This window comes from Mya arenaria, chromosome 5, assembly GCF_026914265.1.
Source record: "Mya arenaria isolate MELC-2E11 chromosome 5, ASM2691426v1".
NCBI lineage: Eukaryota > Metazoa > Mollusca > Bivalvia > Myida > Myidae > Mya > Mya arenaria.
In genome coordinates this window covers 42,811,006-42,826,347 of record NC_069126.1, presented here as the reverse complement: position 1 = coordinate 42,826,347, position 15,342 = coordinate 42,811,006, and the positions used below count along the sequence as shown (strand labels likewise).

General features: G+C 44.6%; 1 protein-coding gene across 1 annotated transcript in view; it reads left to right on the top strand.

Annotated features, from left to right (window-relative positions):
• Nucleotides 1–448: 448 nt before the first annotated feature.
• Nucleotides 449–15,342, top strand: part of LOC128236010 (uncharacterized) — a 56,277-nt gene continuing 41,383 nt past the window's right edge. Inside the window, exons 1-5 of the mRNA XM_052950794.1 lie at nt 449–595; nt 3,077–3,146; nt 4,274–4,315; nt 5,973–6,069; nt 6,900–7,024. Of these exons, the coding sequence (XP_052806754.1) occupies nt 566–595; nt 3,077–3,146; nt 4,274–4,315; nt 5,973–6,069; nt 6,900–7,024 (364 nt within the window). The 5' untranslated portion in view covers nt 449–565. The remainder of the gene's footprint in view (nt 596–3,076; nt 3,147–4,273; nt 4,316–5,972; nt 6,070–6,899; nt 7,025–15,342) is intronic.

Below are 15,342 nucleotides of genomic sequence, written 5' to 3'. Positions count from 1 at the left end.
CTTAATGTCGCTCATGCAGGTTACTAGCATGTAATATGAACTGAAACTTATGGAAATACCCTCAACGAGGCGCGTAGCTGCCTATACGCGAGTACGCGGCTGAATCCACATGATTCTGACCATTTTTTTTATAAAAAAAATCAGCCAAAGTTGCAGTAATCGAACTTGACAACATGATCCTAATACTGTCCATTTTCCAGTACTTAATTAAGCACCTCAAAATGAACAGATTTCACAATGTTTTTAAAATATTGCAAGGGGGCATGCCCCTGCATTTCACTTGCACAATTATGAATCCACATGAATAGAGGGCTAGCTATGCCACTGCCCTCAACGACCTGCAATTGAAAGCGATCTCCCATTGGGTTTTTTCTCAGCGAATGAAAATGGAGAATGTTGGCCAGTTCTTGGAAATGAACTGGTAAACAAACAGGATAATTGCTTATCTTAAACGAAAGCCATGTGGTGTTTATAAGATTGCATTGAGCGATTAGTGTATTTAGTTTCCCTAGCCTAGCTCGCATTTGATAGCAAGATTTGTAGCTTTTGATAAATCAACAAAATTATGGCAGTCGTGCTTGGAATTTTGATTTTGGTAAATATGTTATTTTTTATTTATATAGATTTATTAACATATACAAAAAATACTAAATAAAGTTTAAAATAAATACAGGTATTATAATCACAATGTTGGATATTGATTTCAAACTGAAATCATAAAATATGATTTAGTTTTGAACTTATAAGAATAAACAGCATTGGGCTGGTTTTTAATATTGGTATTTTTTGGAACTTAGATATATGTAGCTAATCGAACTAATTGTTATCAATAACTGACCAATATAGTGAATGGAGTCAATATGGTTCATGAACTATTCAGAATAAACAGCTTAAGACGCATTTATTTTATGGAAACTGACATCTGTATATCTGTTCAAAAAGCGTGAATTAATCACTTATATTTTTTAACGTTAATGATAAAAATGCATTAAAATAAAAAAAATTGTATCAGCTAATATTGTGTGCCTTAATTGGGCGAAGGATATGACATCAATGTGAATTGGTATGGCTAGATGATGGGTGGGTGTATCAGCCTATATTGTGTGCCTTAATTGGGCGAATGATATGACACCAATGTTAATTGGTATGGCTAGATGATGGGTGGGTGTATCAGCCTATATTGTGTGCCTTAATTGGGCGAATGATATGACATCAATGTTAATTGGTATGGCTAGATGATGGGTGGGTGTATCAGCCTATATTGTGTGCCTTAATTGGGCGAATGATATGACACCAATGTTAATTGGTATGGCTAGATGATGGGTGGGTGTATCAGCCTATATTGTGTGCCTTAATTGGGCGAATGATATGACATCAATGTTAATTGGTATGGCTAGATGATGAGTGGGTGTATCAGCCTATATTGTGTGCCTTAATTGGGCGAATGATATGACACCAATGTTAATTGGTATGCTAGATGATGGGTGGGTGTATCAGCCTATATTGTGTGCCTTAATTGGGCGAATGATATGACATCAATGTTAATTGGTATGGCTAGATGATGGGTGTATCAGCCTATATTGTGTGCCTTAATTGGGCGAATGATATGACATCAATGTTAATTGGTATGGCTAGATGATGGGTGGGTGTATCAGCCTATATTGTGTGCCTTAATTGGGCGAAGGTATGGCTAGATGATGGGTGGGTGTATCAGCCTATATTGTGTGCCTTAATTGGGCGAATGATATGACACCAATGTTAATTGGTATGGCTAGATGATGGGTGGGTGTATCAGCCTATATTGTGTGCCTTAATTGGGCGAATGATATGACACCAATGTTAATTGGTATGGCTAGATGATGGGTGGGTGTATCAGCCTATATTGTGTGCCTTAATTGGGCGAATGATATGACATCAATGTTAATTGGTATGGCTAGATGATGGGTGGGTGTATCAGCCTATATTGTGTGCCTTAATTGGGCGAATGATATGACACCAATGTTAATTGGTATGGCTAGATGATGAGTGGGTGTATCAGCCTATATTGTGTGCCTTAATTGGGCGAATGATATGACACCAATGTTAATTGGTATGGCTAGATGATGGGTAGGTGTATCAGCCTATTTTGTGTGCCTTAATTGGGCGAATGATATGACACCAATGTTAATTGGTATGGCTAGATGATGGGTGGGTGTATCAGCCTATATTGTGTGCCTTAATTGGGCGAATGATATGACACCAATGTAATTGGTATGGCTAGATGATGAGTGGGTGTATCAGCCTATATTGTGTGCCTTAATTGGGCGAATGATATGACACCAATGTTAATTGGTATGGCTAGATGATGGGTGGTGTATCAGCCCCCCCCCCCTTAGAAATCAGTGCGCCGTTAATACGCTCGGTCGATAACGGTGTCAGTCGGCTATCTGTGATGTGGTTAGTGGAATGACAAGTTATATACGCTTGCGGATTCAGACAAGGGCACACCATGCCCCCCCCCCCCCGTTTGCATTAAATCGTCTAAGTTTACCTTTTATGTCAATACCGGAGATTAAAGGTAATACAATAAGCGCGAAACGCACCATTTCGGACTAAAAAATGTTTATTTTTTGGTGGAGTACCCTCCCCCCCCCACCCATTTTAATAATAAAACAATTGCTGGAGTGTTTCAGTAATCATAATAATCATGCTTATATTAGTTTAGCTACTGGGGTTATCCCCATAAGGCCCACAATGTAGACTGATGCAAATTTTATTATCACCCCCCCCCCCAAAAAAAAGCATATGATTTGTTTAACGATAAAATATTAGCCTTTATATATGGCGCTGTTTCCCACTAGCTACGTGGGCACATATTGCACGGTTCAAAAGGCGCCAAAATAAATCTAATATTTTTTATCTGTACACAAATATTTTTTTATCATTTAAATCAAATAAGTTGTACTTCGTAAAGCATTAAAGTAAAAAAAAGAAATGTTTGCAAACTATACTCTACATATACTGTGCATTGTAGTATTTGTAAGCAGTTAGATATATGGTAATGAAAGTAAAACATTTTTTCTCTATTGTTTTGCAGGTTTTGTCACTTGATGGTGCGTTCGCCGCCTTTGATGATGTGTTTAAGAATGTCGAAATCGATTACCAAGGTAAGTAGAGATTTTACGTAATTTACGCACATTCATAAACAAAGAAGGTGCAATTATTTCAATGTTAAAAAAATGAATGAAAATATACCGTCTTAAACTAGATTGCGATTCTGAACATTTTTTTTCGCAACAATGAAATTCAACGTTGTAAAAAAACGCATTTAATATGTGTTGTTGTTTGTTGTTTTCTTTGAAGCATAGTGCGCTAACAGAATGTTACCCTGGTTATATCTACCCTGGTTCTTTAACGTGCACAAGTGTATAGCTCTGTCACACGGGACCTGCATTTAACGTCCCTCCCGGAAGTTCTAAGTGTTGAGGCAGGTAATCGAACCTTGGACCCAGGCGATTGATAGTCGAATGTATTATCACAAGACCACGGGTCACTCTTTAATAAGATTGCTCTTATACGTTTATATCACGCATCCAGTATGAAGAACGCCACGCCACTGGTCCATGACTAGTCACGCGATGACCCCATATGTTTCCATATTTGGTCACTAAGTTTTTATCGTACCAAAACGGCGACTAGTTTCCGATTCCACTAGGAAAATGAAATATTTCCCAGATAGAGTTGGCGACTTGATAAATATAACCAGGTTGTCGACGTAAATTATAGGTTACGGGGCAAGTAATTCAGGGGCGGTTCAAGGAATTGATATTAGAGGGGTCGTTACTTAGGGGCGCAACCTTTTGACATGCGCCCCTCCCTCAGAACCGAAAGTATATTGTCATAAACTGTTTGCGCTGGGATTTTGGGTAACTCCTAAAAGACAATTTTAACAATTGGTAGGTGAAAATGGTGCATTATGAGTGTATTGTATTACTTTTTTCGCCCATATTAGTATGAAAGTAAACTTGGACGATTTAAGAGGGGGGGGGGGGGGCGAGCGCCGGGTGCGTCCCCACCCTCTTTAACCGCTAGTTTAATTGACCTGACGTAATTTATCACGTCATATACACACACTGGGTACAAGGAGCGCAGGAAAGCATGTTTTGGTTTGTGCTCTTACCCGATTTGGTTTCTGTTGCTCCGTATATTACATATGGGGTCAAATACTCACTCCGTAACATTTTTATGGTGTGGATTTGAGGGACATTGTATATCCAAAATATACTTATTTCAGTGAAAGTCGAAGAGGGTTTGACAGGGCGAGTTTCACAACCGCGTAAGTGAATAAGCATGCTTTAAATTATAATAAAACATGTATGGTTAGTTTTTTTTCTTCATTTTATTTTAAACTGAAACTAAATGTTATCACTGTTTTACGTTAAAAAAATGAATGGTAAAATGAAAGATACACATCACTGAATGACGTAGTGCACAAAAAAAGCCCACACGTACACACACCTGGATCATGTACAGTACAAAAAGTAGCCAGCACGTGCTCATCACAGAATGACGCAGTGCACAAAATGTATCCCACACGTACACAAATCAGATGACTTTTTGCACAAAAATAGCCCACACGTTCACATACCTTAATGACATAGTGCACAAAGTGTATCCAACACATACACATACCTGAATGACTTAGTGCACAAAGTGTATCCAACACATACACATACCTGAATGACTTAGCACAAAGTGTATCCAACACATACACATACCTGATGACTTAGTGCACAAAGTGTATCCAACACATACACATACCTGATGACTTAGTGCACAAAGTGTATCCAACACATACACATACCTGATTGACTTAATGCACAAAGTGTATCCAACACATAAACATACCTGATTGACTTAGTGCACAAAGTGTATCCAACACATACACATACCTGAATGACTTAATGCACAAAGTGTATCCAACACATACACATACCTGATTGACTTAGTGCACAAAGTGTATCCAACACATACACATACCTGATTGACTTAGTGCACAAAGTGTATCCAACACATACACATACCTGATTGACTTAATGCACAAAGTGTATCCAACACATACACATACCTGATTGACTTAATGCACAAAGTGTATCCAACACATACACATACCTGATTGACTTAGTGCACAAAGTGTATCCAACACATACACATACCTGAATGACTTAATGCACAAAGTGTATCCAACACATACACATACCTGATTGACTTAATGCACAAAGTGTATCCAACACATACACATACCTGATTGACTTAGTGCACAAAGTGTATCCAACACATACACATACCTGATTGACTTAATGCACAAAGTGTATCCAACACATACACATACCTGAATGACTTAGTGCACAAAGTGTATCCAACACATACACATACCTGAATGACTTAGTGCACAAAGTGTATCCAACACATACACATACCTGAATGACTTAGTGCACAAAGTGTATCCAACACATACACATACCTGATTGACTTAATGCACAAAGTGTATCCAACACATACACATACCTGATTGACTTAGTGCACAAAGTGTATCCACACATACACATACCTGATTGACTTAGTGCACAAAGTGTATCCAACACATACACATACCTGATTGACTTAATGCACAAAGTGTATCCAACACATACACATACCTGATTGACTTAGTGCACAAAGTGTATCCAACACATACACATACCTGATTGACTTAATGCACAAAGTGTATCCAACACATACACATACCTGATTGACTTAGTGCACAAAGTGTATCCAACACATACACATACCTGAATGACTTAGTGCACAAAAAAGCCTGCGCAAAAGCCCATTTGAATGACGTAGTGCACATAAATCTAGCACACATATTCACACACCTGGATGACGTTACGCACAAAAAGTAGTCCACACATAGAAATATTTATAATGTTTTGCAATCTATCTATTTTCAGTTTGGTGTGACTATAGCTTTCCGGGTCGAGGGGAGAACCTCATCAAACTCCAGTATGATATGGTGTTAGACAGGCATCGATATGATTCGATCATAGAGTAAGTTTTACTGTAAAATTCTGAATTATTAGCTTTAACATATTATTAAATATGGGTCGCATGACATAATAAACATCACACTATGGCAATTAAATTTCTATTTTCAGTAACAAGAAACTATGACGTAATAGCGTTTGCTTACACCGTATTACCTATAAGACCCATTTCTGCTCGTCGCTTTTATTTGTAATAGATGAAGTAAATTCTAAATGATTAAGAATGGGTGGAGTGAGCGTAGTTAAAGAACTGTAACTGTTTTGCAAAATAACGCGTGGTTGGTAGTGTACTTAATACTTGTCTATAAATGTATAACAACACTTTAATATGTTGCAAACGAAAATAACCATGCATTGGTTGTGCGTATAAACAAATACTAGTACTATTTGTACTGTATATAACACACAGTTAAAGATTTGACATCCGTAGGGCATATGATTAAAAAGGTACATGTAGTAGTATTGATTCCGAATACGGACATATTAATGTTCTGAGCCTCTTTGGTATAGCTTTCACCAGGATGCACGAAGTATGTTTTAATTACGTCAGGCGGGTAGCTGCCTATACGCGAGTACGCGTCTGAAAAAAAATATATCAGAAAATCACCCAAAGTTGCTTGACTACAAGATCCTCAAGCACTAAATAGTACTATATAAAGAACCTTAGGACACCCAGAAGGCACCAGATTGCACCATTGTTTTCAATTCTTTTCGAGTGGGCATCATCCCCCGCCCCCTTAGTACAATTATGAATCCACTTGAAAAGAGAGCTAGCTACGCGTCTGCACGCATTTGTTTGGAATCAAAAATGAAAAAAAAAAATCTGTATTTTAGGGACCAGTTTTACTTTGTTGACCAGGAATCGTCATGCGAAACCAAACGACTTCATAAAAGGAACGCCGTTAGCGATACATCAAAACTCTGGCAAACAGCTATACCATATGAAATAATCGACTTTGGTAAGTGAAAGTGTTTTTCTTTTTCTTTTCACAGTAAAACCATTTTCTGAAAGAAAAACTTCTCAGAGTATGATAACATGTTGTCACAAATGAAGCTTATAAAGTTTAAAGGCCTCGATGAAATTAGAAGTGACGAATTAATTGGGTGTCTGATCGTTTGTGACATGCTGAAGTGTTCGGAAGTGTTTTATGAATAACTTATACAGATGAACAATGTTAGAATTCGTCACTGCTTCGGTTGGATTCGGTCAGATTACATTACTGCTTCGCTTAGATTCCGTCACTGCTTCTGTAAGATTCCGTCACTGCTTCGGTAAGATTCCGTCATAGTTTCGCCTAGATTGAATCACAGTTTCGACTAGATTATGTCACTGCTTCTGTTAGATTCGTCACTCCTTCGGTTAGACGCCGTCACTGCTTCGTCTAGATTCCATCACAGATTTGTCTAGATTCCGCCAGTGCTTCGGTCAGATTCTGTCACGGTTGGGTCAGATTCTGTCACGGTTGGGTCAGATTCTGTCACGGTTGGGTCAGATTCTGTCACGGTTGGGTTGGGTTAGATTCTGTCACGGTTACGGTTGGGTCAGATTCTGTCACAGTTGCGGTTGGGTTAGATTCTGTCACGGTTGCGGTTGGGTCAGATTCTGTCACGGTTGCGGTTGGGTTAGATTCTGTCACGGTTACGGTTGGGTCAGATTCTGTCACAGTTGCGGTTGGGTTAGATTCTGTCACGGTTGCGGTTGGGTCAGATTCTGTCACGGTTGGGTCAGATTCTGTCACGGTTGGGTTGAGTCAGATGATGTTACGGTTGCGGTTGCATCAGATTCTGTCACGGTTGCGGTTGGGTTAGATTCTGTCACGGTTACGGTTGGGTCAGATTCTGTCACAGTTGCGGTTGGGTTAGATTCTGTCACGGTTGCGGTTGGGTCAGATTCTGTCACGGTTGCGGTTGGGTCAGATTCTGTCACAGTTGCGGTTGGGTTAGATTCTGTCACGGTTGCGGTTGGGTCAGATTCTGTCACGGTTGCGGTTGCATCAGATTCTGTTACGGTTGCGGTTTGGGCAGATTCTGTCACGGTTGCGGTTTGGGCAGATTCTGTCACGGTTGCGGTTGCATCAGATTCTGTCACGGTTGCGGTTAGGTCAGATTCTGTTACGGTTGCGGTTGGGTCAATTTCTGTCACGGTTGCGGTTGGGTCAGATTCTGTCACGGTTGCGACAGATTCTGTCACGGTTGGGTCAGATTCTGTCACGGTTGCGTCAGATTCTGACACGGTTGCGGTTGGGTTGGATTCTGTCACGGTTGGGTCAGATTCTGTCACGGTTGCTTCAGATTCTGACACGGTTGCGGTTGGGTCGGATTCTGTCACGGTTGGGTCAGATTCTGTCACGGTTGCGTCAGATTCTGACACGGTTGCGGTTGGGTCGGATTCTGTCACGGTTGGGTCAGATTCTGTCACGGTTGCGTCAGATTCTGACACGGTTGCGGTTGGGTCGGATTCTGTCACGGTTGGGTCAGATTCTGTCACAGTTGCGGTTGGGTCAGATTCTGTCACGGTTGCGGTTGGGTCGGATTCTGTCACAGTTGCGGTTGGGTCAGATTCTGTCACGGTTGCGGTTGGGTCAGATTCTGTCACGGTTGCGGTTGCGTCAGATTCTGACACGGTTGCGGTTGGGTCGGATTCTGTCACGGTTGGGTCAGATTCTGTCACAGTTGCGGTTGGGTCAGATTCTGTCACAGTTGCGGTTGGGTCAGATTCTGTCACGGTTGCGGTTGGGTCAGATTCTGTCACGGTTGCGGTCAGGTCAGATTCTGTCACGGTTGCGGTTGGGTCAGATTCTGTCACAGTTGCGGTTGGGTCAGATCCTGTCACGGTTGTGGTTGGGTCAGATTCTGTCACAGTTGCGGTTGCGTCAGATTCTGTCACGGTTGCGGTTGCGTCAGATTCTGACACGGTTACGGTTGCAGTTGGGTCAGATTCTGTCACGGTTGCAGTTGGGTCAGATTCTGTCACGGTTGCGGTTGCGTCAGATTCTGTCACGGTTGCAGTTGAGTCAGATTCTGTCACGGTTGCGGTTGGGTCAGATTCTGTCACGGTTGCGGTTGGGTCAGATTCTGTCACGGTTGCGGTTGCGTCAGATTCTGACACGGTTGCGGTTGGGTCAGATTCTGTTACGGTTGCGGTTGGGTCAGATTCTGTCACGGTTGCGGTTGGGTCAGATTCTGTTACGGTTGCAGTTGGGTCAGATTCTGTTACGGTTGCAGTTGGGTCAGATTCTGTCACGGTTGCGGTTGGGTCAGATTCTGTCACGGTTGCGGTTGGGTCAGATTCTGTTACGGTTGCAGTTGGGTTAGATTCTGTTACGGTTGCAGTTGGGTCAGATTCTGTTACGGTTGCAGTTGGGTCAGATTCTGTTACGGTTGCAGTTGGGTCAGATTCTGTTACGGTTGCAGTTGGGTCAGATTCTGTTACGGTTGCAGTTGGGTCAAATTCTGTTACGGTTGCAGTTGGGTCAGATTCTGTTACGGTTGCAGTTGGGTCAGATTCTGTTACGGTTGCGGTTGGGTCAGATTCTGTTACGGTTGCAGTTGGGTCAGATTCTGTTACGGTTGCAGTTGGGTCAGATTCTGTCACGGTTGCGGTTGGGTCAGATTCTGTCACGGTTGCGGTTGGGTCAGATTCTGTTACGGTTACGGTTTGGTTAGATTCTGTCACGGTTGCAGTTGGGTTAGATTCTGTTACGGTTGCGGTTGGGTCAGATTCTGTTACGGTTGCAGTTGGGTCAGATTCTGTTACGGTTGCGGTTGGGTCAGATTCTGTTACGGTTGCGGTTGGGTTAGATTCTGTTACGGTTGCAGTTGGGTTAGATTCTGTTACGGTTGCGGTTGGGTCAGATTCTGTTACGGTTGCAGTTGGGTCAGATTCTGTCACGGTTGCGGTTGGGTTAGATTCTGTTACGGTTGCGGTTGGGTCAGATTCTGTTACGGTTGCGGTTGAGTTAGATTCTGTTACGGTTGCGGTTGGGTTAGATTCTGTTACGGTTGCGGTTGGGTCAGATTCTGTCACGGTTGTGGTTGGGTCAGATTCTGTTACGGTTGCGGTTGGGTTAGATTCTGTCACGGTTGCGGTTGGGTCAGATTCTGTTACGGTTGCAGTTGGGTTAGATTCTGTTACGGTTGCGGTTGGGTCAGATTCTGTTTCGGTTGCAGTTGGGTCAGATTCTGTTACGGTTGCGGTTGGGTCAGATTCTGTTACGGTTGCAGTTGGGTTAGATTCTGTCACGGTTGCAGTTGGGTTAGATTCTGTCACGGTTGCGGTTGGGTCAGATTATGTCACGGTTACGGTTGGGTTAGATTCTGTTACGGTTGCGATTGGGTCAGATTCTGTTACGGTTGCGGTTGGGTTAGATTATGTCACGGTTGCGGTTGAGTTAGATTCTGTTACGGTTGCGATTGGGTCAGATTCTGTCACGGTTGCGATTGGTCAGATTCTGTTACGGTTGCGGTTGGGTTAGATTATGTCACGGTTGCGGTTGAGTTAGATTCTGTTACGGTTGCGGTTGGGTCAGATTCTGTCACGGTTGCGGTTGGGTCAGATTCTGTCACGGTTGCGGTTTGGTCAGATTCTGTCACAGTTGCGATTGGGTCAGATTCTGTCACGGTTGCGGTTGGGTCAGATTCTGTCACGGTTGCAGTTTGGTCAGATTCTGTCACGGTTGCGGTTGGGTCAGATTCTGTCACAGTTGCGATTGGGTCAGATTCTGTCACGGTTGCGGTTGGGTCAGATTCTGTCACGGTTGCAGTTTGGTCAGATTCTGTCACGGTTGCGGTTTGGTCAGATTCTGTCACGGTTGCGGTTTGGTCAGATTCTGTCACGGTTACGGTTGGGTTAGATTCTGTTACGGTTGCGGTTTGGTCAGATTCTGTTACGGTTGCGGTTGGGTCAGATTCTGTTACGGTTGCGGTTGGGTCAGATTCTGTTACGGTTGCAGTTGGGTCAGATTCTGTCACGGTTGCGGTTGGGTTAGATTCTGTTACGGTTGCGGTTGGGTTAGATTCTGTTACGGTTGCAGTTGGGTTAGATTCTGTCACGGTTGCGGTTGGGTCAGATTCTGTCACGGTTGCGGTTGGGTCAGATTCTGTTACGGTTGCGGTTGGGTCAGATTCTGTTACGGTTGCGGTTGGGTCAGATTCTGTCACGGTTGCGGTTGGGTTAGATTCTGTCATGGTTGCAGTTGGGTCAGATTCTGTCACGGTTGCGGTTGGGTCAGATTCTGTTACGGTTGCGGTTGGGTCAGATTCTGTTACGGTTGCAGTTGGGTTAGATTCTGTTACGGTTGCGGTTGGGTCAGATTCTGTTACGGTTGCGGTTGGGTCAGATTCTGTCACGGTTGCGGTTGGGTTAGATTCTGTCATGGTTGCAGTTGGGTCAGATTCTGTCACGGTTGCGGTTGGGTCAGATTCTGTTACGGTTGCGGTTGGGTCAGATTCTGTTACGGTTGCAGTTGGGTTAGATTCTGTTACGGTTGCAGTTGGGTCAGATTCTGTTACGGTTGCGGTTGGGTCAGATTCTGTTACGGTTGCGGTTGGGTTAGATTCTGTTACGGTTGCGGTTGGGTTAGATTCTGTTACGGTTGCGGTTGGGTTAGATTCTGTTACGGTTGCGGTTGGGTTAGATTCTGTTACGGTTGCAGTTGGGTTAGATTCTGTCACGGTTGCGGTTGGGTCAGATTCTGTCACGGTTGCGGTTGGGTCAGATTCTGTTACGGTTGCGGTTGGGTTAGATTCTGTTACGGTTGCGGTTGGGTTAGATTCTGTTACGGTTGCAGTTGGGTTAGATTCTGTCACGTTTGCGGTTGGGTCAGATTCTGTCATGGTTGCGGTTGGGTCAGATTCTGTCACAGTTGCAGTTGGGTCAGATTCTGTTACGGTTGCGGTTGGGTTAGATTCTGTTACGGTTGCGGTTGGGTTAGATTCTGTTACGGTTGCAGTTGGGTCAGATTCTGTTACGGTTGCGGTTGGGTTAGATTCTGTCACGGTTGCGGTTGGGTTAGATTCTGTCACGGTTGCGGTTGGGTCAGATTCTGTCACGGTTGCGGTTGGGTCAGATTCTGTTACGGTTGCGGTTGGGTTAGATTCTGTCACGGTTGCGGTTGGGTTAGATTCTGTTACGGTTGCGGTTTGGGCAGATTCTGTCACGGTTGCGGTTGGGTTAGATTCTGTCACGGTTGCGGTTGGGTCAGATTCTGTCACGGTTGCGGTTGGGTCAGATTCTGTTACGGTTGCGGTTGGGTTAGATTCTGTCACGGTTGCGGTTGGGTCAGATTCTGTCACGGTTGCGGTTGGGTCAGATTCTGTTACGGTTGCGGTTGGGTCAGATTCTGTCACGGTTGCGGTTGGGTCAGATTCTGTTACGGTTGCGGTTGGGTCAGATTCTGTTACGGTTGCAGTTGGGTTAGATTCTGTTACGGTTGCGGTTGGGTTAGATTCTGTTACGGTTGCAGTTGGGTTAGATTCTGTTACGGTTGCGGTTGGGTTAGATTCTGTCACAGTTGCGGTTGGGTCAGATTCTGTCACAGTTGCGGTTGGGTCAGATTCTGTCACGGTTGCGGTTGGGTTAGATTCTGTTACGGTTGCGGTTGGGTCAGATTCTGTCACAGTTGCGGTTGGGTCAGATTCTGTCACAGTTGCGGTTGGGTCAGATTCTGTCACGGTTGCGGTTGGGTCAGATTATGTCACGGTTACGGTTGGGTTAGATTCTGTTACGGTTGCGATTGGGTCAGATTCTGTTACGGTTGCGGTTGGGTTAGATTATGTCACGGTTGCGGTTGAGTTAGATTCTGTTACGGTTGCGATTGGGTCAGATTCTGTCACGGTTGCGATTGGGTCAGATTCTGTTACGGTTGCGGTTGGGTTAGATTATGTCACGGTTGCGGTTGAGTTAGATTCTGTTACGGTTGCGATTGGGTCAGATTCTGTCACGGTTGCGGTTGGGTCAGATTATGTCACGGTTACGGTTGGGTTAGATTCTGTTACGGTTGCGATTGGGTCAGCTTCTGTTACGGTTGCGGTTGGGTTAGATTATGTCACGGTTGCGGTTGAGTTAGATTCTGTTACGGTTGCGATTGGGTCAGATTCTGTCACGGTTGCGGTTGGGTCAGATTATGTCACGGTTACGGTTGGGTTAGATTCTGTTACGGTTGCGATTGGGTCAGATTCTGTCACGGTTGCGGTTGGGTTAGATTATGTTACGGTTACGGTTGGGTTAGATTCTGTTACGGTTGCGGTTGGGTCAGATTCTGTCACGGTTGCGGTTGGGTCAGATTCTGTCACGGTTGCGGTTTGGTCAGATTCTGTCACAGTTTGCGATTGGGTCAGATTCTGTCACGGTTGCGGTTTGGTCAGATTCTGTCACGGTTGCAGTTTGGTCAGATTCTGTCACGGTTGCGGTTGGGTCAGATTCTGTCACAGTTGCGATTGGGTCAGATTCTGTCACGGTTGCGGTTGGGTCAGATTCTGTCACGGTTGCAGTTTGGTCAGATTCTGTCACGGTTGCGGTTTGGTCAGATTCTGTCACGGTTGCGGTTTGGTCAGATTCTGTCACGGTTACGGTTGGGTTAGATTCTGTTACGGTTGCGGTTTGGTCAGATTCTGTTACGGTTGCGGTTGGCTCAGATTCTGTTACGGTTGCGGTTGGGTCAGATTCTGTTACGGTTGCAGTTGGGTCAGATTCTGTCACGGTTGCGGTTGGGTTAGATTCTGTTACGGTTGCGGTTGGGTTAGATTCTGTTACGGTTGCAGTTGGGTTAGATTCTGTCACGGTTGCGGTTGGGTCAGATTCTGTCACGGTTGCGGTTGGGTCAGATTCTGTTACGGTTGCGGTTGGGTCAGATTCTGTCACGGTTGCGGTTGGGTCAGATTCTGTTACGGTTGCGGTTGGGTCAGATTCTGTTACGGTTGCGGTTGGGTCAGATTCTGACACGGTTGCGGTTGGGTCAGATTCTGTCACGGTTGCAGTTGGGTTAGATTCTGTCACGGTTGCAGTTGGGTCAGATTCTGTTACGGTTGCAGTTGGGTTAGATTCTGTTACGGTTGCAGTTGGGTTAGATTCTGTTACGGTTGCGGTTGGGTCAGATTCTGTTACGGTTGCGGTTGGGTCAGATTCTGTCACGGTTGCGGTTGGGTTAGATTCTGTCATGGTTTGCAGTTGGGTCAGATTCTGTCACGGTTGCGGTTGGGTCAGATTCTGTTACGGTTGCGGTTGGGTCAGATTCTGTTACGGTTGCAGTTGGGTTAGATTCTGTTACGGTTGCGGTTGGGTCAGATTCTGTTACGGTTGCGGTTGGGTCAGATTCTGTCACGGTTGCGGTTGGGTTAGATTCTGTCATGGTTGCAGTTGGGTCAGATTCTGTCACGGTTGCGGTTGGGTCAGATTCTGTTACGGTTGCGGTTGGGTCAGATTCTGTTACGGTTGCGGTTGGGTTAGATTCTGTTACGGTTGCAGTTGGGTCAGATTCTGTTACGGTTGCGGTTGGGTCAGATTCTGTTACGGTTGCGGTTGGGTTAGATTCTGTTACGGTTGCGGTTGGGTTAGATTCTGTTACGGTTGCGGTTGGGTTAGATTCTGTTACGGTTGCGGTTGGGTTAGATTCTGTTACGGTTGCAGTTGGGTTAGATTCTGTCACGGTTGCGGTTGGGTCAGATTCTGTCACGGTTGCGGTTGGGTCAGATTCTGTTACGGTTGCGGTTGGGTTAGATTCTGTTACGGTTGCGGTTGGGTTAGATTCTGTTACGGTTGCAGTTGGGTTAGATTCTGTCACGGTTGCGGTTGGGTCAGATTCTGTCATGGTTGCGGTTGGGTCAGATTCTGTCACAGTTGCAGTTGGGTCAGATTCTGTTACGGTTGCGGTTGGGTTAGATTCTGTTACGGTTGCGGTTGGGTTAGATTCTGTTACGGTTGCAGTTGGGTCAGATTCTGTTACGGTTGCGGTTGGGTTAGATTCTGTCACGGTTGCGGTTGGGTTAGATTCTGTCACGGTTGCGGTTGGGTCAGATTCTGTCACGGTTGCGGTTGGGTCAGATTCTGTTACGGTTGCGGTTGAGTTAGATTCTGTCACGGTTGCGGTTGGGTTAGATTCTGTTACGGTTGCGGTTGGGTCAGATTCTGTCACGGTTGCGGTTGGGTTAGATTCTGTCACGGTTGCGGTTGGGTCAGATTCTGTCACGGTTGCGGTTGGGTCAGATTCTGTTACGGTTGCGGTTGGGTTAGATTCTGTCACGGTTGCGGTTGGGTCAGATTCTGTCACGGTTGCGGTTG